The sequence below is a fragment of the Macrosteles quadrilineatus genome, unplaced genomic scaffold (genome assembly GCF_028750875.1).
Source record: "Macrosteles quadrilineatus isolate MER2022 unplaced genomic scaffold, UCM_ALF_1.0 Scaffold_60__1_contigs__length_738512, whole genome shotgun sequence".
NCBI lineage: Eukaryota > Metazoa > Arthropoda > Insecta > Hemiptera > Cicadellidae > Macrosteles > Macrosteles quadrilineatus.
Genome location: NW_026542653.1, coordinates 282,288 through 306,715, shown reverse-complemented (window position 1 = coordinate 306,715; position 24,428 = coordinate 282,288). Strand labels below are relative to the sequence as shown.

Here is a 24,428-nt window from a genome sequence, read left to right as displayed (position 1 = left end):
GTCGTTTGTGTTTTGTATTACTAGACTAAATTTAAACAAAAATGATGGACAAAAAACTGTTTTTATAATCCTAATATTTCCAATTTCCCTGGTTAAACCCGGAGTAAGGTTTTCACTCTTTTCAAGTTCAAGGTCTACTCTTCGTTTAACAAACACACTGACCATCTCATGGTAGAATCATTCTCATTCATTAAAAAAACCAATAATAAGCAAGTTGGAAACATGAGAAAACCCTAACATCAGTACCATATTTTATATTTTGTTATTAACTCCAACTGAATAGTAATATAATACAGTCCAACCTCGGTATACCGAATCTGAAAGGACCAAATTGAATATTCGTTATATCAAGGATTTCGTTAAACGAGGTTCTTTATTTTGAGGTTAGGTTTGCAGGAATTTCGCTAAGTCGAGGTTCAGAACCAGCATCAGTCGATACACGGGATTTGACCTCATTAAAACACAAAGTAGCATAGGCCACAATACTTTACAGTTCACTGTTTACATTGTTAAGTCAAACCTCGATTATGCGGGGTAGGCCTACTAAAGGGGAGGGATCTTTAATATTGCGCAATCATGACATTTCTAGTCATTGACCTTGGTACGGGTTACAAACTGTAAGTTTAAAATCACAGCTTAATCTAACCCACCTAAACCTAGCCAAACACTGTATTGTATAGCAATAAACCACATAATGAACAAAACAAAACAGTAGGGAGTTTTGTAAGCCCATGATAGGCCGGTAGGTTACAGTACTGCTTTAAATCACAACAGAGGAATGTCGAACTGCAATAATAATCAACTATAGCATTGGTGTTGCCTTAGTTTAAACAAATTGTATTGAAAATAATAAAATATTAGATAAGTCGTTATAAAAGTGTACAATCATTATCATAGCCAACTTAAAGATAATAAAAACACTCGTAAAAGGAATGTTAAGATAACGATGTTGCTATTCTTTCTCTTTGCTTTGTTCTTCTATTCTTTTTCTTTCTTAGGTTTCTCTTCATCCAAATATTGTACAAGTCACCATAGTTACTTATCACCCAATCACAGATTACTAAACATTACGTCGTCATCAGTTCTCAGTTGTAACACAGCGACGACAGCAGACATGGATGTGTAAAACGGATTAGACGAATGTTAGCGCAAGCGTTGACGTCACCTTTCCATTTCATTTCATAAAGAAACTGATTTTTCAAAAAAAATAATGGGGGTGGGGGGTTCGTTATATCAAGGTTAGACTGTAGTATAATTTTTAGTCACACTAACGATGCTTCACGACTTTGACTTGAGCATGCAAAAACTTTCTTTCATCTCTTTAGGTCAAATAACCAAAATCTGTACTTTAAATGTAAATTTAATTTTGTTTGGTTCTACTTTTGAGCCTTTGTGAAAAGGGTGATTGGTTGTAATACATATACAACAACAAATATGTGTGAAAATGTTTTATTTTCTTTTTCACAACTTGTATACATATAACAGGCCATCTGATGTTTTTGTTCATATCCATGAAAAAAATTATTTTTTCCGATAAAAAATTACAATTATTTTTATTTCTTACAGCACATTAAAAAAGGTAAAACTACAGTTACATCATTACCGTACAATAAAATAAAAAATATATATATTACTTGTATCTTGAGCTCAAACAAATGTGTAGCAATAAAAAAATAGTAATAAAACTATTTAATTAGAACCATAAATAAAACGTTAAGTCTATGATACCATCATATACTACAAAAGTTTAGTGGATTTATGTGCAACTTGTGTTTTGAACGTCACTATTACACACCATTGTTGATATTGCTTGTTCTAAACAACCGATTAGATTATCGACAGTGTGCCATGGTTCAATTCAATTTTAAATTCTTAATTCTCTAATTTATTGAAAGGAAACCAGTAAAATATTCTTGTTTTATTACAAATAGGAAATAATTAATTCATTCATTTGTATTAAACTAAATATTAAGAATAATATGAATTATGAACTTTATTTTAATAATGGCGAAAGTTAAAAGAAAACGGACACAAATACCTTTTACAAACTTTTGAAGACAAGCAAGCCAATGTCATACATCAGTAAATAAAGAAACCATTCAAAACTAGTAAAAAAGAGGAAAGATACTCACAAAACACAACCAAATTTTCAAACTACCTAACAATAAACTGACAATATCTAACTTAAAACTAACACTGGAAACTTACACTATTTATCACCAGAAATAACCGAATGATAAGAATAGATACAAACACCCGCACTGTATCGATCCCTGTAACTGCTCAATGTTTGTATAAAGGGCCATATAAAACATTTAAGAGTCTCAGTCGATTGTTAGCGTTGTGTTACAGAAGAGTGATCTTCCATTCCGACGCCATACTCAGTCCAGGCTTCCTTACTGTCAGAAGCTGAAGAGAGCTGTCATACAGCGTCTCTAACTCTATTGACTTCCCATCTGAAAAATTAAACCATTTGTCAACATGTTTATAGAAAGTTTTATTGTTATAAAACACTAGAACTCTTATAGTTGGCAAAGTAAGTATTCAGCAGAACTTATAATCATTTAGGCAAAAGGAGCTCTAATACCGACGACTGCGTCGTGACCGCGAGTCATACCGTCGATCATGTCGTGACCGTGAGTCATACTGATAATCACCCCGTGACCGCGGAGACATACCGACGATCGCGAAGTTACCGCGGAGTCATACCGAAGATCACGCTGTGACCGCAGAGTCATTTCGATGATCACATCGTGACCGCGGAGTCATACTGACGATCCCGCCGAAACCGCTAGTTTTACAGACGATTAACCCGGACCGCAGAGTCAAACCGACGACGGCAAAGTAACCGCGGAGTTATACCGATCCGTGGGGTCATACCCACGATCGTGCCGTGACCGCGGAGTTATACGGACGATCCCGCCAAGACTGCGAGTCATAAAAGTTTCTATACCCGTAAATCTTTACCCATTTTTTTTATAGATCAGTTCCACAAATGGTAAAAATTGATTTTGTTTGTCTTGTTCGGTAACTGCAATATTCAATACTTTCTTTATATGCACAGGAAAAAAATCCCATCCCGAAAATTGGGAAGGAAATAAAAATCCCGTCCCGAACTAAAAATTAAATCCCGTCCATCCCTAATTTAAAGACAAAAAAGATCAATTCATCAATATTTTTACTACTATCAAAGCTACTATTTTCAATTCCAAGGTAAAAAAAACTAACATTCTCGTTCTCATACTCATTCTTGGTACAACAAATTGATTAACCAGTAGTCAGCGAAAACTAATTTTATTACAAACCAACAAACCGTTTGACTTCTATAAAGTTATTCATTATTTCATTTCATTACGACACAAAACACTTACACATTTACCTAGCAATTTTTCTCGCATATTCAAGCAAGAATTATCGTCACTTACCACTAGAAACTGCCTTTGCTTTCTTAGTTCCCGGAGGTAGTCCAACTATAACCACCCTCTCCAGCCAAGCCTTGGTGGGGTAGTGATGGTTTGGCAGTGCAAACCTAACCAACACAAATATGACATTTACTTCGTAATAGTCAGGTCATCACACAGACAGGTAAACCAACCAGGTCTAGGGTTACAGGGAAACAACAATATACAATACAAAATAAAATAGCAGCTTCATAATTGAAGTCTCGGTAACTGTTGAGGCTGTGAACATTTTAAAAGGAAATTATTACTAAGTGAAATTACATATTTAATCTTTTAAAACTTAAAATAATCTACCGTAGCAATGTTTTAACCCATTACACATTAACCAACTACCAAATGACCACAAAAAGTCAGCTATTGAGTGAGAGTGTAATTTATTTACCTCTCCACTGTAGTTTAGAATTATAAAAACAAAAACTTACGATGAAGTGAGTTGATTGTTCTCAAATTTGAAGTCTAAGTAGAGTCCTTGGTTGTGTAGGTACTGGAATGTTTCTCCGTCATCAATGTACAGATTACCGTGAGCAGTACCCTGTCAACATGAAATGATTTTTACGGGATTGTGTAGTCATAGTATCTGACAAGGCTACACAAGAGAGGCACCTAACCTAAAACCCTTGTTGTGTAGTTCAGTGGATTACTTTTTGAAAGGGATGGCTATTAGCACAACCCATTCAGGGTCTTACAGATGACAAAAGAGTCGCACAATGTAGAACTTATATTTCGTCATAGTCTGTTAGCAAAATTTATCAAATATAATGAAATCCTACAAAAAAAAACAAAATTAATGTTTTCGACGAACTTTATTTGTATTTCTATATTTTTGGGTTCCAACTGGCTCAGGTAAACATTTTGGGTTCAACTCGCTCAAGTAAGCTAACTAAACCGTCTCTCTACAAAAAAAGTCTTAACAGCCACCAGAATTTCCTCATCAAACCTAAGGCTATGGAAAGTTATGTATATAAAAAACATATTCTAAAATGTTGGCAAGATACTTCGTCCTAATTTAAAAGGTGATGATAGCCTGTAGAACAAAGATTTTAAACATTTTCTACATAAACTGAGTATGATTATGAGTTTTACAAGTAATGCTGATTTCAGTCTTACATTGATGCCAAGCGCCACAATAAGTGTGTACGGATCTTCGTGTGTCAGAGATGAAGATCTTCGGACTCTGAACCTACGAGGAACTATGGTGCCTCCACGTTGATAGTGAGGTACCTGGAGACACAACATTTGTCATTATTATTATTATAGCAGCTTCATACAGAGTACCCTGGGTCTGCAAATGTATTTCATCATGATGAGGAACTTGTATAGTGTTCTTAAGGTACTCTTGTAGTCTTCGGGAGTATACTACATTGACAGTAGCTACGGCAAATGTTATGGAGAAACAGGTTACAAAACCTAAAGAACATATATAAATAGTAAATACTTGACATCTACCAAGAATCCAGACATCAATTGTAGCAGAATATTTCTTGAGGACCAACATGATAAATTGTGACGGTTAAATTAAAATATTGGCACTAACAATTATAAAAGGAAAAACAAGTTTTCGAAAGATTGAAAACATTGTTACTATTTTAATAATGATTCTGGCTTTGTATCAGTATACTTGGCCACCACTGCTTAGGAATTTAGTCCTAAATCTATGTTCAAGAGAAGAATTTAATAATAAAATAGTTTTCAAACCTCCACACTAGATCAGCTGTACCTTATGTATATCCACTGGTATGTTGACGACGGAGTGGGTGTGTATAGCTTGGAATGTGTCCAGGTCGTACCATATCTCATCAGCCCCAGGGAAGTACACTGACACTTGCTGAACCTTGGACTCTGTCACTGGTCTAGCCATGATGGCGTTACCTATACACCACATTGTATATCATAGAAACTTTCAACTTTTACAAACTTTGTTACTGTTAAACATTACAACCAATGGTGATATTTACTTATTGGAACTAAGCCTTACACTATTGCTTTAGTTAACGATAAAGCAGGAAACCCACTAGTCTGATGTTTGCCGTTCCATTCCGTTCAGTCTCCGGCGCCTTTCATCACAATTGCTTTGCAAAGATTTAAATGAACCAACTAGATCGATGCTCTCCGCTTTGTGCAGTTCCGTTCCGGTTCCTTCTGTCAACATTGCTCTCTGGGGCATTATTGTGAGACGTCGGATTCGATGTTTCTCCAGTCTGCCTACACCAGCCTTAGCCTAGTTTAGTCACTGTCAAGTTTGGAGTGTGACACGAGTGTAGACAAAACTTTTGATTGAAGCAGTTAGTGAGTACCCCTTATTTATACAGTAAGTGATAAAAGCAGCCTGAAAATATTCTGATACTTTCAATAATGCAAGTACTATGGATTCGAGTTATGATTTGTTCTCAAATTGTAGACCAACCAAAATTGTAAAAGTAATAAAGAACCACCGGATAGAAAAATAAAGACCTCTTTTAGTACTCCAGCAGCCAAAATTTACAAAAAAAAACCTGAAACATCTAATTTACGGAGCCTGTCAGACTAATAAATTATTGCCTTAATAAGGCCAGAAAGCGTCGGACCCAGTTGGAGATTGACCAAAGCGGAGAGCATCGGACTAGTGGGTTTCCTGCTTTACCTGGTTTTTAAGTTAGTGAGGTGTGCTTTGTTTACCAATCCAAAGTTACATTGTTCACCAAACTTACCGATCATAAGCTGGTTGTCAATAGTGAACGTAGGTCTGTCTTCAGGGAACTCAGCCCATAGAGGACGTATGACAGGAGCCCCAGTCATGTTGTGTTGGTAAAACACTGTGTACCAGTACGGTAGGAACGTGTATCTGTAACAAGTGTTATAATACAGTGACCAAGTGAGATATTACATTCATTATCCTCAGATGTATTTATTAGCAGCAATATAGTAAGCAAAGATTGTGGAAAGCTCGTTTTTCAGTTTAATATTCGTAGAGGAGAATGAAGCAAAGGTATGAATCCTTTATGAAGAGGAGACAATGTTTTTGGATCTCATTACATAAAATAATTCAAGTACACTGTACTGAACGTTTTTCATTCAGTTTAAATATTTTGGCAACTGACTGAAGAAGCCACACGATGTATAATAACTGAACACATTACATCAAAAGCTTTCACCATTTTTAAGTTAGAGAAGCTGGTGTTGCTTCCATAATAACTAAGTAAGAGTAAAGTTATCTTTTATCTCCCTCTTCATTTGATCCGTTTTGTTCATATGGCCACTTGCCTATCATTCAAGCACTCACACAAAATTACCTTCAAAGAAATTCACAGTGATTCAACATAAAAAAATTATTTTAAATACAAAAAAGTAATAATTATCCACTTTCTGAATATTTAAATGGAAGTAAATTGTATTTTAGTTTCAGTAGAAAGTAGTTTTAATTTTTTCATATTTATGAATTATGATATGTTAATGTCACCTGTTTCACCAGCTCCATTGGATTTTTTTAATTTTTGTTGCAATAAAGAAGTATTCATTTCATTCCAATGGCTCAATTTATTATTAGTTTGAACAAGGCCAGCATGTTTGAGCGAGAGGAAATCCAATACCACCAAGCTGTTGAGGTTTTCTAACCAACTGAGCAAAAAGTTATTGTAGTAATTTTGTGAAATATAAAATATTGATACAGAAGAAAACAAATTAGCTTCAACCAAGATAGCAGTATGCAATCACCTGAGTCGGAGGGAGTCTCGCACCACAGCCAGAGTCTGGGCGTCGTACAACCAAGGCTCCCTACGCTTGGTGTCCAGGTGAGAGTGAGCTCTGTAGAAGGGTAGGAAAGCTCCAGTCTGCGGGAAACAATTTTAAATCAAGACATGTATATATATTTATATAGATAGACCATTAGTTACCATTAGAATAGAAAACGCAAGCTAAATAAATGTGCTTTTTAAGGGCTGTTAAGAGTTAAGAGAAAGGCGAGGTAGATTTAGGAATGAAGAAATCAGAAAAGAAAAAGCTAGACTAAGGTGGTTTGAAAGTGTGAAAGAGATTTCTCAGAAAAATGTAGTTGAGATCGTAAAAGAGGAATTGGAATTGAAAGGAGACTCTAGAAGAAGACGCAAAAGAGGGATATCTAAAATTCTTGCAGTGGTGTCCAAGACATTTTTTGTTTTTCTTTTGACGGAATGGACTCTTTCCCACTGATGTAAGCCTGCTATTTTACCTCATATCTTTGAAACAAAATGCCCTGTTACAATGTTATCAGTCCTGTGTATGTTTGTACCCACCTGGTACCATCTCATGAACAGTTCGCTGTCCGGGTACTTGAAGAACCCTCCGACATCGGCGCCACAGAAGCTGTAGCCACTGATGGCCAGAGACAGACACATTGGTATAGACACGGCAAGGTGACTCCACTCTGCAGCGTTGTCTCCCGTCCAGATAGCTGCGTATCTCTGGGTCCCGGCGAAGCCCGACCGGGTCAGGATAAAAGGACGTTTGCGCTTGGCCGGGTCAGTCTCTCCTGCTCGATTCAGCAACCCGTTGTACGAGGCCATTAACTAGGGGAACATAATACTTGTACAGTTTACAGTATATAATATCTTGAAGGAAAAGCTAAACAGTCAACATTTCAGTTTTATAATAACATTAAAAGCGAGATAATCCTGCAAGAAAATTGTATACAAATATACCTAACTGCCTAATGGACATGTAAAGAAAAATTAGGTAAGCTAAGCTTAAACAGTTTTAATGTCCATAAAAAAATTGCTAAGCTACAATAGTTAATGCTATTATTAGTTCTTTCCAAAGATAATTATAAAATTATACTTGATAACTGTGATTGTATTGAAACTGCTCTTTGCCAAATACACTCAGGGTCCAAGGGTAATTTTGAGCAAGATTGTCAAAGTGTGTGAAAATAAGAGATACACGATAAAAATATTTTGCGTAAAACCTACTTTTGTGTCCAATTATTTATAACTTTCAGTAAAAAAAAGTACCTAGAGCGTTAAATTGGTTGAAACGTAACAATTAACAGTTGAAACATTAAAGGGCTCAAAATGACACATATCCCCTAAAGCTAAATGTTTCCATAGTTAACAACCAGACTCACTTTAGATTTGAACCTCTAGTATAAACCCCATAACTCACCATGAGATGGCCATACTGGTTGTGAATATCCCTGTGCTCCCATCCTCCGTGGTGTATACAGTCCTTGGGCATGGTGACCTCTGGGCCGTTGAACACGGACGGTTCGTTCATGTCGTTCCAGATGAACAAGTTATCAGTAGAGCCCTGGTAGTTGGCCAGACTGTAGCGGGAGGAGAAATAGTCCCTCACTACTGGGTTGACAACATCCAGATAGCTGGACGATCCGGGCCAGCACCATCCTGGGACAAGCAACAAGTTAGTACAAGTCAGAAGGGGCTGTGGGGATGAAAGTAGTACTGTTGCGGACAATGCTATAGTTGAGGTTGACAATGATAATCAACAGTGATTACGATTTCATACAACATTAACACTAATACCGAAACCCCGGTCTGATAGGCCCACGGGAATTTTCAAAAACGCATGTTGGCAACACTGTCTACTTGGTAGATTCCATTCCCCCAATACCTTCCCCCCTTTTCCTCCCCTACCTATTGATGTATCATTTATTCATTCTGCATGGGTGCCGTGACCTTGACAGGTCGTCTGTTCATAACATGACCGTCTCAGAAGCCCAGCGTTAGTGTATTTTAAAGCGGGGTCTCACAGACCGAGGGTTTCGGTTTGTGTGTTTCTAAGCGGGGACCATTATTTTTCAAATGGGGTCTCACAGACCGGGGGTTTCGGTTAACGTCAGCCTAGGTGGGGTTTCGTTATTAGTGTTAATAGAGAACCAATTTCACACCGTCAAATACTTTCAAGACTTTTAGGTACTGTACCTATTTCACTTTGCCTTGATTCAACATTTCTCACTTGCCAATTTTTGCAAAAATGTGAAAATTAGCTGTGTACAGTAAGGCATTTAAATACCATCTTCCTGGTAAAGATGACAACTTTAAATCAATCTTAATGTTCTGCTCATTACAAATGCTGGTATTTTATGGGCTTTAAATGAGGTTTCTGAGTGTCAATAAAAAAATACATGCATGGTTAAATTGTTTTAGTTAGTTAACATGTTGTATAAGAAAATATACCAACTAAAAAACAAGCAATAAAATCTCAAAAAGTACCACTGAGTTCTCGAATAGAAAATAATTTAAGGATTTTTTGTCACAGGTGCTAAACTTTCTCCACTGAAAAATGTATGGCTCGCCTATCCTCCAAAAATGTACGGTGTGGTCCTTGATAACACAGGTTGGAGATCCCTGGTCTATTTTCAACACTGGCTGTAAATTACCTTCATAATCGCTGCCGTCTTTGTTCTTGACATAGTAGCCGTTGTCAGTGGCGTCATTGTGCAGGAAGTAGTTACTGTCTCGCTTGATGTGAGGGTCCACGATCACCACTAGCTTGCGTCCCACAGCAGTCAGGTTCTGCTGCATCTCTGTTGGCTTGGAGAATTTGTAGTTGTCCCATGTGAAATATCTGTAAATCAGAGTAAAATAAATAACTCAGGGAGATTGTTAACTGTTAGTGAGCCAAACTTGTTTCTTAATCAATCACATGCAAAACTTTGTAGCAACAGTTATGTCGCTAGGTCAAATGCCATTCACTGGGTATCCTGAAAACTTGCATGTTTCTAAACAAGTCATTCCACCTACAGACCTGGATAGTCACATTAGTCATGTACTGTGTCAATTGGCTTGAATTTATATGTGAGTAAAACATCAGTTTTGATTTCGAATATATTTTGAGTAAAATATACATATTTTTCAAGTTTTGACAAGAATTTAATGTTGATAAGACAAAACTCCCAAACCTGACAACTGAAAAATTACTTTTCAAAAACATAGGTTTTAATGACACGTAGATTTCTAAGATAGATAATAGTAATGTAAGACATTTGTACGATTAGTATTATTATTTCCAAGTATGGATGTAAGACATAAATGAAACAATTTTCCACGTTATTGCAGTAAATTATATACATAATACTCATTCATAATTTTTCCTCAAATATAGTATACATTAATTTTAACACGATCACAACCAACCAACACATGAACTCCAATACAAATGAAACTAGGGAACGTGCTAAGAATAAAATAATCATTTACAGGTACTTAAGGCACCTTATTGCTGATTGTAAAACTTATATTTTGGTGTAAGCTATTATTTAAAGACTGACTTTTTATTATCTGTGTGTTCGATGTCCAGCCAGATGACGTCCATGGGAAGGTCGTAGTGGTCAAACCCTCTGTTGACCATGTCCACGTCTTCTTGGTCATTGTAGTTCCAGCGGCACTGGTGGTAGCCCAGCGCAAAGTACTGCAAACAAAATATTGTTACATAAACTTCACCTGTGTAAAATAGCAAAATATTCAATACTAAATATATGGTTGATTTGATACATCTATATATTAATTTGAAACTGTTTTTCTTTGTCACAGCTAATTTGAGAGAACGGCTGAGCGTAGACACTCGGTAGAGGTGTCTAAAGAAAGGTCTTGGTCTGTAGATGAGCCATCAAAAGAGAAACAAGGTGAATTCCTTTGGGGCTCTGCCCCAGTGGCCTTTAAATTCCTGACCCATGTTATTCTTATGGAGGAAAACGGGGGTTTTGTCACAACTAATTTGAGAGAACGGCTGGGCGTAAAAATTTGGTAGGGGTCTCTAAAGAAAGGTCTTGGTCTGTAGATGAGCCATCAAAAGAGGAACGAGGTAAATTGCCTTGGGGTTCTGCCCCAGAAGCCTTTAAAGTTGCCTCTTCAGACGTGTTTACATTACGACCATATGCATAGTTCTACACTACTTTTTAATGAAACAGCTGTTATATTTAAATTATTGTGATTTATTGAATTTGTCAAAATGAAGTACAGTATTTGCAATGGGTTTTTCTGATTTTAAAATTGATTTTCTTCTGCATCGTGTCATGTTTTGAAATATAATGTTCTATTACCAAATCAGTGGAAAATCCTAATATTACAGTAACTCTTGAAATTATTTCTTATGGAGTTAACTTATATCCATTGTATGAGTTGGTTTCTGCCTTTATTACCACTTCTTGGAGATTAATTTCTGTATCCAATAGGTGATATTCTCTGGCTTATTGTATCTGTAGACGAAACTTGGGTTGGTGTAATTATTACAATAGAAAAGAGTGGGAAATCCTGGAGAATTTGATATAGGCTAAAAATAAAACTGAATTAACACTGTGCTACATTTCTTGAGCAATCATTGAAATAACCGATTTGCAAACAATGGAAACACAGAAAAAGTCATAGAACACAACCAAGTAGAAGAAAGTTTTTTTTACACTAATAGCACTAAAAAAACAAGATCAGCTTTTTGAAAAAAGATAAGATATTTACAAAAGATTTTGATTATATCTAACTGGTGTGTAGATCGTGAGGAATTCCATAATCTTTGAGTCGCCTGTAATGCTTTGCAATTGCTCAAATTCGAGCAACAGGTACACTAGTACTAACTTATAATATAAAGAAATAAAAATCTAAGTTTATGATGGCTGACTCTAACTCCTAAAGTCTTGGTCCAAAATTGGGCCCAACTGTTCCTGATTATTGAACATTTAGTAAATTAGCTGGATTTTAGTCCCATACCTCATTCAGTAACAAACCTACTCAGTCATCCTACTCCATTATGGTTGTATTATATGTTATGTATGTAATTTGTAATCTAGTGATATTTTATTTTGGGTTGGTACCACTGTTGCCAGTGCGCTACATGATGTTTGTAGCTTTTTCCCTCATTGACATGGTGGTGTAATACTATTGCACAATAAAGTGTTACCATGTTCTATAAATAATGATAATAATATTTATAGCAGCATAATGCTAAGCTTCTTTTGTGTCCATGCCAGTGGCATTTTTCAAATAGGAATGACCAACACTTTTAAGGAAAATCAGTCCCACCCCAGTTAGGGATGGGATTGAAAATATCCCTCTCACAGCAAAGTTAGAGACGCTAGCACTAAAGTGGTTTGCACTAGGCTAGCAAACCATCCAAGTTTTTGCCTTCAACAATCTTTGACTCACCGGTGGCAGTGGAGCTGTCCCAGTGAGCGCAGAGTACTGCCTGAACACATCATGTGGTCGAGGACCAGTCATGAAGAACACATCTACGATTCCACTTTCCGACATGAAGTGTACGTCCACCTGAGGATCCTTGGAACTGCCTGACACAAAGTTGACTATGGACGACACCACATTGTTGTCAGAGTTGCTCACCACGTCCACCCACGTCTCTGCTGTGTTGTGCCAGAACACTCCCACACTGTGTGCGGCACTGTCGACATGACATTGTATCTCAGTACACAACTTATTTTAACAGAACAATAGGGGTCTGCAGTTCCCCCAAATTTTTGGGTCGGGTTAGGCCAACAATTGGCCTGAGAAATCAACAGTTCGGGCCGGAAATCATTTTCAAACTAAGATCGGATCAGATCTGGCAGTTTTTGTTTGTTTATTTTATCACAGAAAGCATCTGAAGGGTAAAAAATTGGGAATTTTGACGCAATTGTGGAAAACGATGATGTTGACAACAACTGCGAAAGACGTTCATGATCATGTAAGATATTCGATTTTGAATCTATTTTTGAATAATTTGCCCTTAACTCAGATTTACTTGATTTACCTGTGACCACAGAAGAATTTCACGATTTATTCGTGACAGTATTAGATGTTTTCAATCTCTTGCAGAAGATGTTTACGATTTTGCCTAAACCTCAGTCATGGTGTCTACTAAACCTGGTTTGAAAAATTCAAGGAGTTTTCCAGGAGAATTCAAGACAAATTCCTGAATTTTAAGGAGCTACTATCGGAACCCGTTTAACTAATCGCAACCCGCTAATAAATGAAAATGATTATTATTAGGCTATTATTATTATTAATAATGATTATTATTATTTGAAACAAAACATTTCCAAAGAATAATATTTTATACAACATAATAAAACAGTATAACTGGTAGGTAAGGCGACAGCAGTTGTCATCTCCCGCGATTGTGGGAATATCAGTGAGCATATCTTGCAGTATCTTCAACATCAGCGACAAAACGTCACACTGTCAACGATCACGGCAACACCCGTATTCACATTTTGCGGTTTGGGCGACACCGATAACCGTCTCTCGCGATCGCGGCAATTTCCGTAGGCATATCTTGCGGTTTCGGCAACACCGATAATCGCCTACCGCGATCGCGGCAATAGCCGTGAGGAAATCTTGCGGGTTCGGCGACACCGATAATCGTCTCCCGTGATCGCGGCAACACCCGTGGGCATATCTCATGGTTTCGGCGACACCAATAATCGTCTCTCGCGATCGCGGCAATACCCGTGTTGAGCATATCTTGCGGTTTTAGCAACACCGATAATCGTTTCCCGCGATCGCGGCAACACCCGTGGGCATCTCACGCAATTTCAATATATGCTACGGCAATTTCCGTAGGCATATCTTGCGGTTTCGGCAACACCGATAATCGCCTACCGCGATCGCGGCAATAGCCGTGAGGAAATCTTGCGGGTTCGGCGACACCGATAATCGTCTCCCGTGATCGCGGCAACACCCGTGGGCATATCTCATGGTTTCGGCGACACCAATAATCGTCTCTCGCGATCGCGGCAATACCCGTGTTGAGCATATCTTGCGGTTTTAGCAACACCGATAATCGTCTCCCGCGATCGCGGCAATGTGAGCATATCTTGCGGCTTTAGCAACACCGACAATCGTCTCCCGCGATCGCGGCAATACCCGTGAGCATATCTTGCGGTTTTAGCAACACCGATGATCGTTTCCCGCGATCATCTCACGTGGTTTCGGCGACACCGATAATCGTCTCTCGCGATCGCGACAATACCCGTGAGCATATCTTGCGGTTTCGGCGACACCAATAATCGTCTCTCGCGATCGCGGCAATACCCGTGTTGAGCATATCTTGCGGTTTTAGCAACACCGATAATCGTCTCCCGCGATCGCGGCAATGTGAGCATATCTTGCGGCTTTAGCAACACCGACAATCGTCTCCCGCGATCGCGGCAATACCCGTGAGCATATCTTGCGGTTTTAGCAACACCGATGATCGTTTCCCGCGATCATCTCACGTGGTTTCGGCGACACCGATAATCGTCTCTCGCGATCGCGACAATACCCGTGAGCATATCTTGCGGTTTCGGCAACACCGATAATCGTCTCCCGCGATCGCGGGAATACCCGTGAGCATATCTTGCGGGTTTAGCAACACCGATAATCGTTTCCCGCGATCGCGGCAACACCCGTAGGCATCTCACGTGGTTTCGGCGACACCGATAATCGTCTCTCGCGATCGCGGCAATACCCGTAGGCATCTCACATGGTTTCGGCGACACCGATAATCGTCTCTGGCGATCGCGGCAATACTCGTGAGCATATCTTGCGGTTTTAGCAACACCGATAATCGTTTCCCGCGATCGCGGCAATACCCGTGAGCATATCTTGCGGTTTTAGTAACATCGATAATCGTTTCCCGCGATCGCGGCAACACCCGTAGGCATATCTCGTGGTTTCAGCGACACCGATAATTGTCACTCGCGATCGCGGCAATACCCGTGAGCATATCTTGCGGTTTCGGCAACACCGATAATCGTTTCCCGCGATCGTGGCAACAAAAGCGGTAGTGTTTCGGTTAGGCGACGATTCCGATGACTGGGCTCCGGATTCCCGGAGGTTTGGGTGGATTCCTGGAGTTTTCCAGGACATTTCAAGGTAAGATAAAATTCCCGGAGGTTTCCCGGTTTTCCCGAATTTCCCGGAGAGTAGACACCATGTCAGTAGACTTTATTTACGATTTCACCATTACTACAAAAGACATACGTTTTCACTGTGACTGCAGAAGATGTCCTCGCTTTCTACGAGACTGCAGAAGATGTTGACGACTTCACCATGATATAGGGGAGATCATGTACAATATTGAAATAACGGATTGTAATATTAATTTCTATTTTTTACGAATCCACACTTTCCAAAGCAACCCGATTTTGGCTTGACCCCAAGTATGAAAGTCTGGTTTGCAGGCTCTACTGTACAATAGATATTCAAAATAAAATATACAGGGTAACTATCAATAGTTGTTTTGTTTTATAGGTAATGTTTTTTAGACTTATGAATGAAAATTCTAACCCAACAGTAAAATTAATTAAATATTATCTTTGATTTGATACAGTAAAGAATTAATGACAGCAACTACTGTATTTTATAAGACTCTATCTATCTCTACAATTATTGACAAAGTTCCCCAGAGGACGAAATATTGTGTGCTTATCCGTCTGCATGTTCTATGGCCTACTTTTTTGTTTATGGCCTACATCTAAGGTAAGCTAGCTACTATTCACTTTATTATATTCAAAATCCTGGCCTAGACCCTTTCCTTCATGGACAAAACTAGAGAAATCATTAGGTAAAAGAAAAACCTTTGACTCTAATGTAAACACAATACTAAGTATTTATAAAATGTAATATATATCTTTTCAACATTACTGTAATCCTTAACTTGAACATGTAAGCCTACCTATGAGCCAGAACGAAAGGCACTGCAGCATATAGGGCCATTCCATTGTTGATCTCATATTCAAAGACATCTAAGTTATACAGGCGGTACGGGTCTCCTTTCCTGTAACACAATTGTATGGTAGAACAACAATGATTGTAGAATAGAAAATAGAAGCTATGGTCCCCATCTAAAATATTGACAATTGATTGATATAGGCTAATTGATATTATACTGAAGCTAATTTTATCAATCTTAAACCTGAAAAAACTCCCAATATTTATCTGTACATGGATGCACTGAATGGTAAAGAACCCAGCTTGTCTAAAAAAGGATAACTATGTTTTGAAAGAGTAAAATTTTGTCCATGAAATTAAAAAATTAAGTACTCTTGAAGGGGAAAACATGATAGTTGCGAACACAAACACATACCCAGTTGACTTAAGTGCTAGAGAGTCAGCGTGTTCCGGCACACCGTAAGCTTGTTCTGCGCCAACAAAAGAGAAATCGAGCGCAACAGCTTCAGGGCCCCGTGGCTTGCTGTCGTGGTGGCTTTTGTAGTTCTCCTCCCATGCTCCAGGGTCTGTGATCTCATTGTTCTCTATGTGCTCTCCCTCCTGCTCCCCAGTCCTGCAAGAAAACAATCATCATGACAGGAATATTTCATTTATTTGCCAGGAAAACTCGTGCAGTTTAAACTCTTGTTTTGTTAATATGCTTGTTGACGTTTTGATAGCATCGATAATTGTTTACCCTAATCACAAATGACATTTTGGACCAGAATGACCCTTGCTTGGGATCAAAACGGAATCTCAGTCAGCTGACTAGGCCGCGCGCTCGCGAGTGGGAACTATCCAAAATTCAAATATTCCCAGACTGAATATTAACAAAGGCATTGCGCTTCTTATAGGTTTTGAATTCATTGCCTTGGTTGGATGATTGGGAACAATTTTATTTTTACAATTAAGATTGGATTTCAGGATTAAGTTCTTTTAGAATCAGAATCAGAATACTTTATTCTTGAACATAGAGTACAGAATAGGCGTCAAACATTACAGAGATTTAAATCCAAAGTTTAAATCCAGAGATTTTACTGTCCTAAGTCCACTTTCTGTCTTTTAATCATTGCTGAGATCTCCCACAAAAATGTTGCTGAAAAATAGTGTTTTGATAAATTGAACAACTGACAAACTAGACTGTTTAAGCTTATCTAGGACTGTCCCCCACAAAATTGTCACTAAAATTGTGTTTTGATAAATTGGACAACTGATAAACCAAACCTAGATGTTGAAACATTCCAAAACTGTAAAGTCATAACAGGGGGACTCACTGTTGAGGCTTGTTGCGGTGATGTTCGAAGCGCATGAGTCCCCGGGCGTTGGCGCTGATAGTGAGAACATCTCCAGTGTAAACATCAAGGCGAAACGGAGCTCCCACCAACACAACCTTGTTGGCGCCACACTTGACTGTTACAGAGTTCTCTGTCTTTTCCGCTATTTCAAGCCTGAAAACATTTGAATTCCACTATACAAAAATTATTGCTGGAGTGCTAAGATTAATGTTTAGTTCGTAAAACTTGCAACAGGCCTAGTACATTATTTTGCTTATTTATTCCAAACTTAAATCACGTTAATTTATTCACAAAAAAGATGATTAAGTTTAGGTTGGCTAGCGTAGATTAAGTGGAAGACCCAGTGGTCAAACCTTTTCCTGCTTACAGTGTTTTGAATGTTTAGGTTATTTGCACTCAAATCCGATTGGGTTTATTAATAGGCCACTATTCAATTCCACCTACATGGGCATTTACAGCCAGTACACAAACAGAGGTTGAAATTATGGAAACTTTTATACATAGCATGAGTTGTCCAATCTCTGATTTGTTCATGGAGGAAACAACACTGTACTTAAGAATACATTAAGTAGAAGAAATGGATACTCAATTACTCAACTGCTTGGAACTATTTTCTATATTGTTAAAAAAAGTTTGTTTATGTTCTTAAAAACTTATTAAAACTTAAATTTAGAACAAGATCAATAACTTACCTGTCCCTGGGTGGTTCTTGCTGCAGACTGTGCTGCACTCTGTATCGTGTTCGCTGCGGCTGCGCCTCGTCCACCTCTAGCCTCCACCGGCCGTCGGTGAGCGCCGTCAGAGTTGTGTGAAAGTGAGTGCCATTGTCTGTGTTCACTAATGTCCCCACCACTTGACTCTCCGTCACTTGCAGTGTCTCGAGCTGCAACTCGTACACTGACCTGCCTGCCTCCATCTTGCGACACCGTCTGTAACAACCAGTGTTGCGATCCAGTGCACCAGATTCATGGCTTACCAAACATATGAACCATGATAAAAATGTAGACTTACAAAGTTGTAAACTTACATACAGATTCCGTTATGGAAAGAATACATTCCATTCCCATTTTCAAGTTGTGGTCAGTTTTAGAATCAAATGGACGTAAATTAATCTAACCATCATTTTTTTTATGCCAACTTGTTAAACCAAAGTGAAAAGACAACCTCACAGTAAATAGCATATTTTATGTCACCTCAACTATCACAGTAACAAAAACCCAGGGAGGAAATAGAGTTGTAGATTAAGTGAGTGCTTCATTTAACTGCAACATGTTATTTAATGAAAATGACTACAACAGGTCTATATATAGGTGGGCTCTTCTGAGGCTAAGCACAGTCTCCTGCTACAGAGCCTTGATACAAGGCCATCGTCGCAATGGTGTATAACGTCATGTACCAGGATAACTATATTGCCATTGTAATAATAGGAATAACAAACTTGTAAAATACAATATATTGCTCATACACTCTATTATAAATTAGTACAAGTGCTGTTTCAGAAGGGCAAACTGTGGCGTTGTCACTTTTGTCTCGCCACAGCCTTGTATTAGAAGAGGCCATAGGCTAAGCGCCAATAGTACAGGCTTGTAGTTTGTCACACATAAACATATAATACATTCACTTAAATGAATTTAAAAAAAATTCTCATACGCTAATTTTAATTGTGTCAAAAAAATTGAGACTGGTACAGGATTTCTATCCTGTAAACTAGTGGATGTGCTTAGTGATAATGATGGGATTCGAGGATCCAAGCCTGCTCCAGCAGTAAGTCTAGTGTTCAAGTAGAGAAACAAAAAAGAATAACTCTACATGAAAAGTGACTTTTTTTAAATAGTAAAGTTTAAAAAATTATGACTTACAACAAGACAAATATTCAGATTGCGTTTGAAAATAGAAATTCCTTTATATATAAATTAATTGAATAAACCATTACGTTCCTACCTGCAGAAACTGCTCTGTTCACAGCTCTTGAAGTTGTTCCTATCAACTGTCTGCACATGACAAATCAGCAAACAAACCACAGACAGGAATGTCCAAAAACAAGGCCTGAAATCAAAACACCAAGTCACAATTTGGTTCACTGCACCAGGATTATTCTCAGATGAATTAGAAAAACAAATGTTAAATATTTTCTCAATAACTGTAATTTAATCTTTTCCCAAAAACAGAGCTTAATGAGATTAACATTCACTCAGAAGGCCAAATTATTTTGTTTACTTTCTATCCTTAAGTCGATTATTTTCATTAATGAACAGCGTAGGCTAGTAGGTATTTACCAAATAGGCTATATTTGGTCCTTCTGGAAATATAAATCATTGTTTTACGTTTAGGCCTACAGTGATTCCTCATCAGACATAAGTTAGGCCTACCAGTAAATCTATATAAGTTAACTAGAGAGTCCCGTACGTACAAAAAATTAAGTTTTGTGGATGAAAATATAACAAAAAACACTAACTTATTTACCAAAAACACCTTGTTAGCAAAATATCTGCAAGTTTTATTTTAAATTTATAAGTTATCTTTAAAACTACCTATTAGCCCAAGTTAGAGATAATCTTTATGAAGTAGCCTAGCCTAACTTATACCTGCTAAGTTTGGTATCTGCTTTAAAGTAAGTTAGAAATAACTACTGTATTAGCAACAAAATATCATTGGAAATCTTTTTTGTTTCAAAATGACGGCCATTTTAATTTTTATTAACCTAGGTAAGTTTAAATTAGGCCTATAAACTCACTTAAGCAACTTGGTTGGTAATGTAAGTTAGGTACCTTAATGTATTTTATATTTTTTATTTAAATGCATGTTTTCCTGGTGTTTGTAGCGCACCAAGGGCTGTAATTCACACAACTTTTTCTAGGAACTAGATAAAAGATACAACTTTGTTTTTCACTCCTCCAGCTCCCCATGTCAGCGGGAGGCAGGGATTCCTAAATACTGGACAAAACCTATATGTGCGGGGCCGGTAGTGTAACTTATTGTTTTCATAGAGGAAATATCGTATGTGCCCAATCATGTTACAGCTTTGATGGTAAGGCTATTTGATGAGTATCATTATGAAAAGTTAATTTTTGATTTAAATCATATGGAATCCAAGATGATAGAATTGCAATACCTAAGTTACAGTAACTTAGATGTATATGCTTAAGTTACAGTATGAAACTGTTAATAGACCAGCGGTGCATTGTTCTTAAGTTGTTTGCAGAAGATGTGCAAAGAAAAGAGAAAAGAATATTTACCGTAGCCTACAAGGAAATTTGACTTTTAATATTTCATCATCTTTTATTTTTATATTTAACTTAGTGGGCCTATCATAATTGATAACTTCCAAGGTACAAATTTCTTCATCCGATTAAATATCGTCGGTTCTCTGTGAAACTGTACCTGATTTCACCAAGCTATAAACAATACCTGGGCCTAGAATAAGTGACGCTAGCTGTTGAATTTGTAGTAACTTAACTTAGGCCTATAGATGACACTAATTTCAAACAAAGCCTTGGCCTTAACACCTACCTATGAGACAAAGTTTAACCTGGAAATGTTAGTTATTAGCTAACTTAACTAACTTTTATATTTATGATTAAAAGCCAATGTAAAATGATGTTTAGAGTTCTGTCGAAGAATAGGCTATACAGAGGTCTGTGGTATGTACACACTTTAAGTCTAAGATTAATTAAAAAACTAATTAGGCCTAGCAGTTAAACATCCTATCAAACAAGCCCACTTAAGATTTGTGTGGATTTCTAAACCAAAACTGCAAAAGGAAATGAGAAGACAAGATAAAGAAAAAGTGCTTACAAGCCTGAGGGGTATAGGTAATTTCTAACAAAGTAGCCTAAACGTCTATCTTACCTTTGAATTCGTATCATTTTTAATTTGTGTGATTATTTTTTATGGTTTTAAATCCTAAACCGTATTGAGTTACACATGAACAGGCCTTTCCAAGACTCTAAAGTTCCTATTTAACAATTAAAGACACACGCCGGCAATATCTCCGAACTCGAAATCGAAAACGCTCCCTTGTTTTCTTAAATTCTTTCTGCTATTTTCCTTTTACAAACGAGCTGGCTGCTTCTGCTTGGCCGAAAATGCTGAGATCTCTTGTTTTTTCATGAATTTCTCGAACAGGGAAACAGCACTAACCTTACATTGCATTAAAGACCTTTGATTATAGATTCCTTATAATGTCCCTTTATTGAATAGCATCAGCATGACAATTCTAATAATTAATTATCAACACTATTGACGCTATAGGTTGATTCTAAACTTAAGGGGAGTCTAAGTTCATTTAGGGTGACTTGCCCAGTGAATGACCGGTTAAGGGTAAAATTCTTTGTTAACTTAACAATGCTCTTAAATGAGAGTATTAATTGTATATATTATTACACCTACTTCTTCGTTGTTATTTAAGGGTTTGCCCTATATCATAAATTGCCCATAAAAGATCAATTATGCATGTAAAAATTGTTTTTTTATACACCAAAGTCATGAGTCCAGTAAATGACCGATGCTATGCCAGTGAATGACCAGTCCTGTGCCAGTGAATGACCGACTTCGGAAGGTTTAGTAAATCACTTATAAAATCAGTAATATTCAAAAAAGGGGGATTTATATTGTTTAAAAATGTTAAAAAAGCTTAAAAGAAAAAGCCTAATGCTATATAAAAACATTATCAGAAGTATATAACATTTTACATGTAATTTAAAATGAAAACATGCAGATTGCAGGCCTGATTAGCTGATGGAAAAAACTTCTTAAAGTGCCAAAGAGGATATTTCATTGGGATAAATAGTATAAAACACCAATCAAACCATTTCAATGACAAATGTTTACTAGAAAAAAATTAGATGACTTCGATATAGAGTCCGGTCATTCACTGGTTAGGTAAAAGAAAATGAATTATAATTTTAGTCTGTTATCGATGATTATATTCCTTGATAATTTATGAGCATTTTGATAGTATTGTAAATTTGAGACCAAACCTAGTAAAAATGACCGGGCGGTCATTCATTGGTTTAGCCCAGGAATCTGTTCCAGTATGTGACCGCTTGAATAAAAACTTATTTTTTGGCTTACGTATGAAAACAGATAGTTTAAGATTAATATACACTCTTAATATTAAGTATTAGCCAATTAAATCGCCATTTCAACAGCTTTTTTCACAAAAAAAAGGTAATGAAATATGCTTTACTTGCAGAGTTCTTATAGTGGCAGAAGCTAAAAACGAAAATTCAAAACATGTCCAAGCTAAATCATCAAAATAAACATAAATAATTAACAATAATAAAAAAATTACGATTAAATATGAAGAATAGAGTAATATCTATTGTCTAAACTAGTTTTTTTTCACTCCTGTCTTAATTTAACTCTTATTATAGATGATTTAGAGTGAAACGGTCATTCATAGGCACCGGTCATTCACTGGGCAAGTCACCTATAGTCTTAGAAAAAGATTTACTGCTGTTAAAGTAAGGAAATAGTTATTTGTGCAACTAGTGAGAAAAGTGAGCAATTGACTCACTCGAGAGAAATCCTTACTCACGAGCCGTAGGCGAGTGAGGAATGGTTTCTCGAGTGAGGCAATTGTACTTTGAACTCGAGTTGCACATTATACTTTTCCTACAGTTACCATAAAACAAATAAATTTGTGAAGAAACATAACCTATTTTTACACAGAAGTGAACTTTTAATATAACATGTAATGTGAAGTGACAAATAAACAGTACAACAGCTGACCAGCTGATTTACAGCCAGTGCTGCCAACGTATTTCGTGCGCATACGACGTTGCCTGCATGTTACGCGCTCACTATTTCGTGCCTTCACGTTGCAAATCTGGAGTGAGACAAAGTAATTAGAGTGAGACAATGTTAACATTGTCTCACTGATGAGCGAATTGGCCACTTTGCTTTCTCAAATCGGTGAGAGAACATGTACATTGTTAGGTAACTGTAGGAAAAAAGATTTTTACACACTTTTTGGAGTTTTTAAAGTTTTTTGGGGGGGGGGGAAATGGGTGTTTTTTTAATCTCTTATAACTATTTAACTACTGAACCAATTTTATTGTTTGATATATCTCATTTTAAAGAGCAAAGAAAGCACAAACGTTCTGTGCATACTCATGTTATTTTCTCAATTAGTTTATAAGTTATGGCTTCAAATATAAGTTTTAGAAAAGTTATAGGTAATAAATTTGTTTTCATGTACTTTTATTTACCCAATTACAATATCCATGCACATAAAGTTGATTTATAGTATAAACAATGTGTGGTAAAAATTTCATTCATATAGCTGTAATAGTTAAAAAGTTATAAGAACTTATATATAACAAGAATTTAAAGTCGCGGAAAACAGCGGTTTGAAGTTTATACTAGGCCTAGTTGATGTCCCAAAAGAGGTGTGCACGCTTCACTTCAAATATTTTTTTCACAGTGATAAAAATATATATTATACCAAATTTTTTGTTTTTCTGAAACTTTAACCATAGAACAAAATAAAAAAATAACAAAAAAAATCATGTTTTTTTTACAAAATTGGTAATTTTTCAGTAGTGACTCCCCTTAAACTAGGCTATATGAGCCGTAACCGAACCAAACATAAAATAAGCTAGTTTTACAATTGGATGAGAATTTACTTGCACTATGCAAAAGTCAATAGTTAAGTTATACTAGATCTTACACTGATTAGTAGTACCATTTAGTGGTTAACTTTAATACTTTAATAATTTTCTTTGAAATGGCGACCATGTGAATGTAGGTACTTTGAGCCGAAGGCAAGCATACTATATCAACCCTAACCACGCGCGCAGGGTAGGTGGCCGTGGCAGGGGTATGACATGCCCCCCCCCCATGCCCCCACGTACAATAAGTTTGTCACAATTTTACAAGTTTGGTGGCAAACCTGGTGAGCATAACAGCAGCTTCTAGGAGTATGTTTATCATGATAAAACATAGTCCCTTATCTATGGTTTTATCTTTGCTTCTAGCTTCTAGCTTCATAAATTAGCATACCATCATCTTGCTCAGGGTTGTTA

The 24,428-nt window shown here is 37.1% G+C and overlaps 1 protein-coding gene across 1 annotated transcript; it reads right to left on the bottom strand.

Annotated features, from left to right (window-relative positions):
• Positions 1-1,433: 1,433 nt before the first annotated feature.
• On the bottom strand, positions 1,434-21,445 carry LOC128981953 (neutral alpha-glucosidase AB-like). Its single transcript, XM_054400954.1, has 18 exons — positions 21,250-21,445; positions 19,342-19,446; positions 18,093-18,329; positions 17,380-17,553; positions 16,482-16,679; positions 16,071-16,172; positions 12,566-12,815; positions 10,699-10,838; positions 9,808-9,995; positions 8,574-8,812; positions 7,709-7,981; positions 7,152-7,267; positions 6,149-6,282; positions 5,179-5,330; positions 4,569-4,682; positions 3,884-3,993; positions 3,426-3,529; positions 1,434-2,456 (listed from the first exon to the last, which is right to left on the bottom strand). The coding sequence occupies exons 1-18, from the start codon at positions 21,264-21,266 to the stop codon at positions 2,347-2,349; spliced, it is 2,763 nt and encodes a 920-aa protein (XP_054256929.1). The 5' UTR covers positions 21,267-21,445; the 3' UTR covers positions 1,434-2,346.
• Between the last annotated feature and the right edge of the window lie 2,983 nt (positions 21,446-24,428).

Excerpts from the sequence above, each read along its gene's own strand:
- LOC128981953 (XM_054400954.1), bottom strand. Across the intron at positions 16,680-17,379 it reads CACCGCAACAAGCCTCAACA|GACTGGGGAGCAGGAGGGAG; the intron begins GTGAGTCCCCCT and ends GTTTTCTTGCAG. Across the intron at positions 8,813-9,807 it reads AGACGGCAGCGATTATGAAG|GATGGTGCTGGCCCGGATCG; the intron begins GTAATTTACAGC and ends TGCTTGTCCCAG.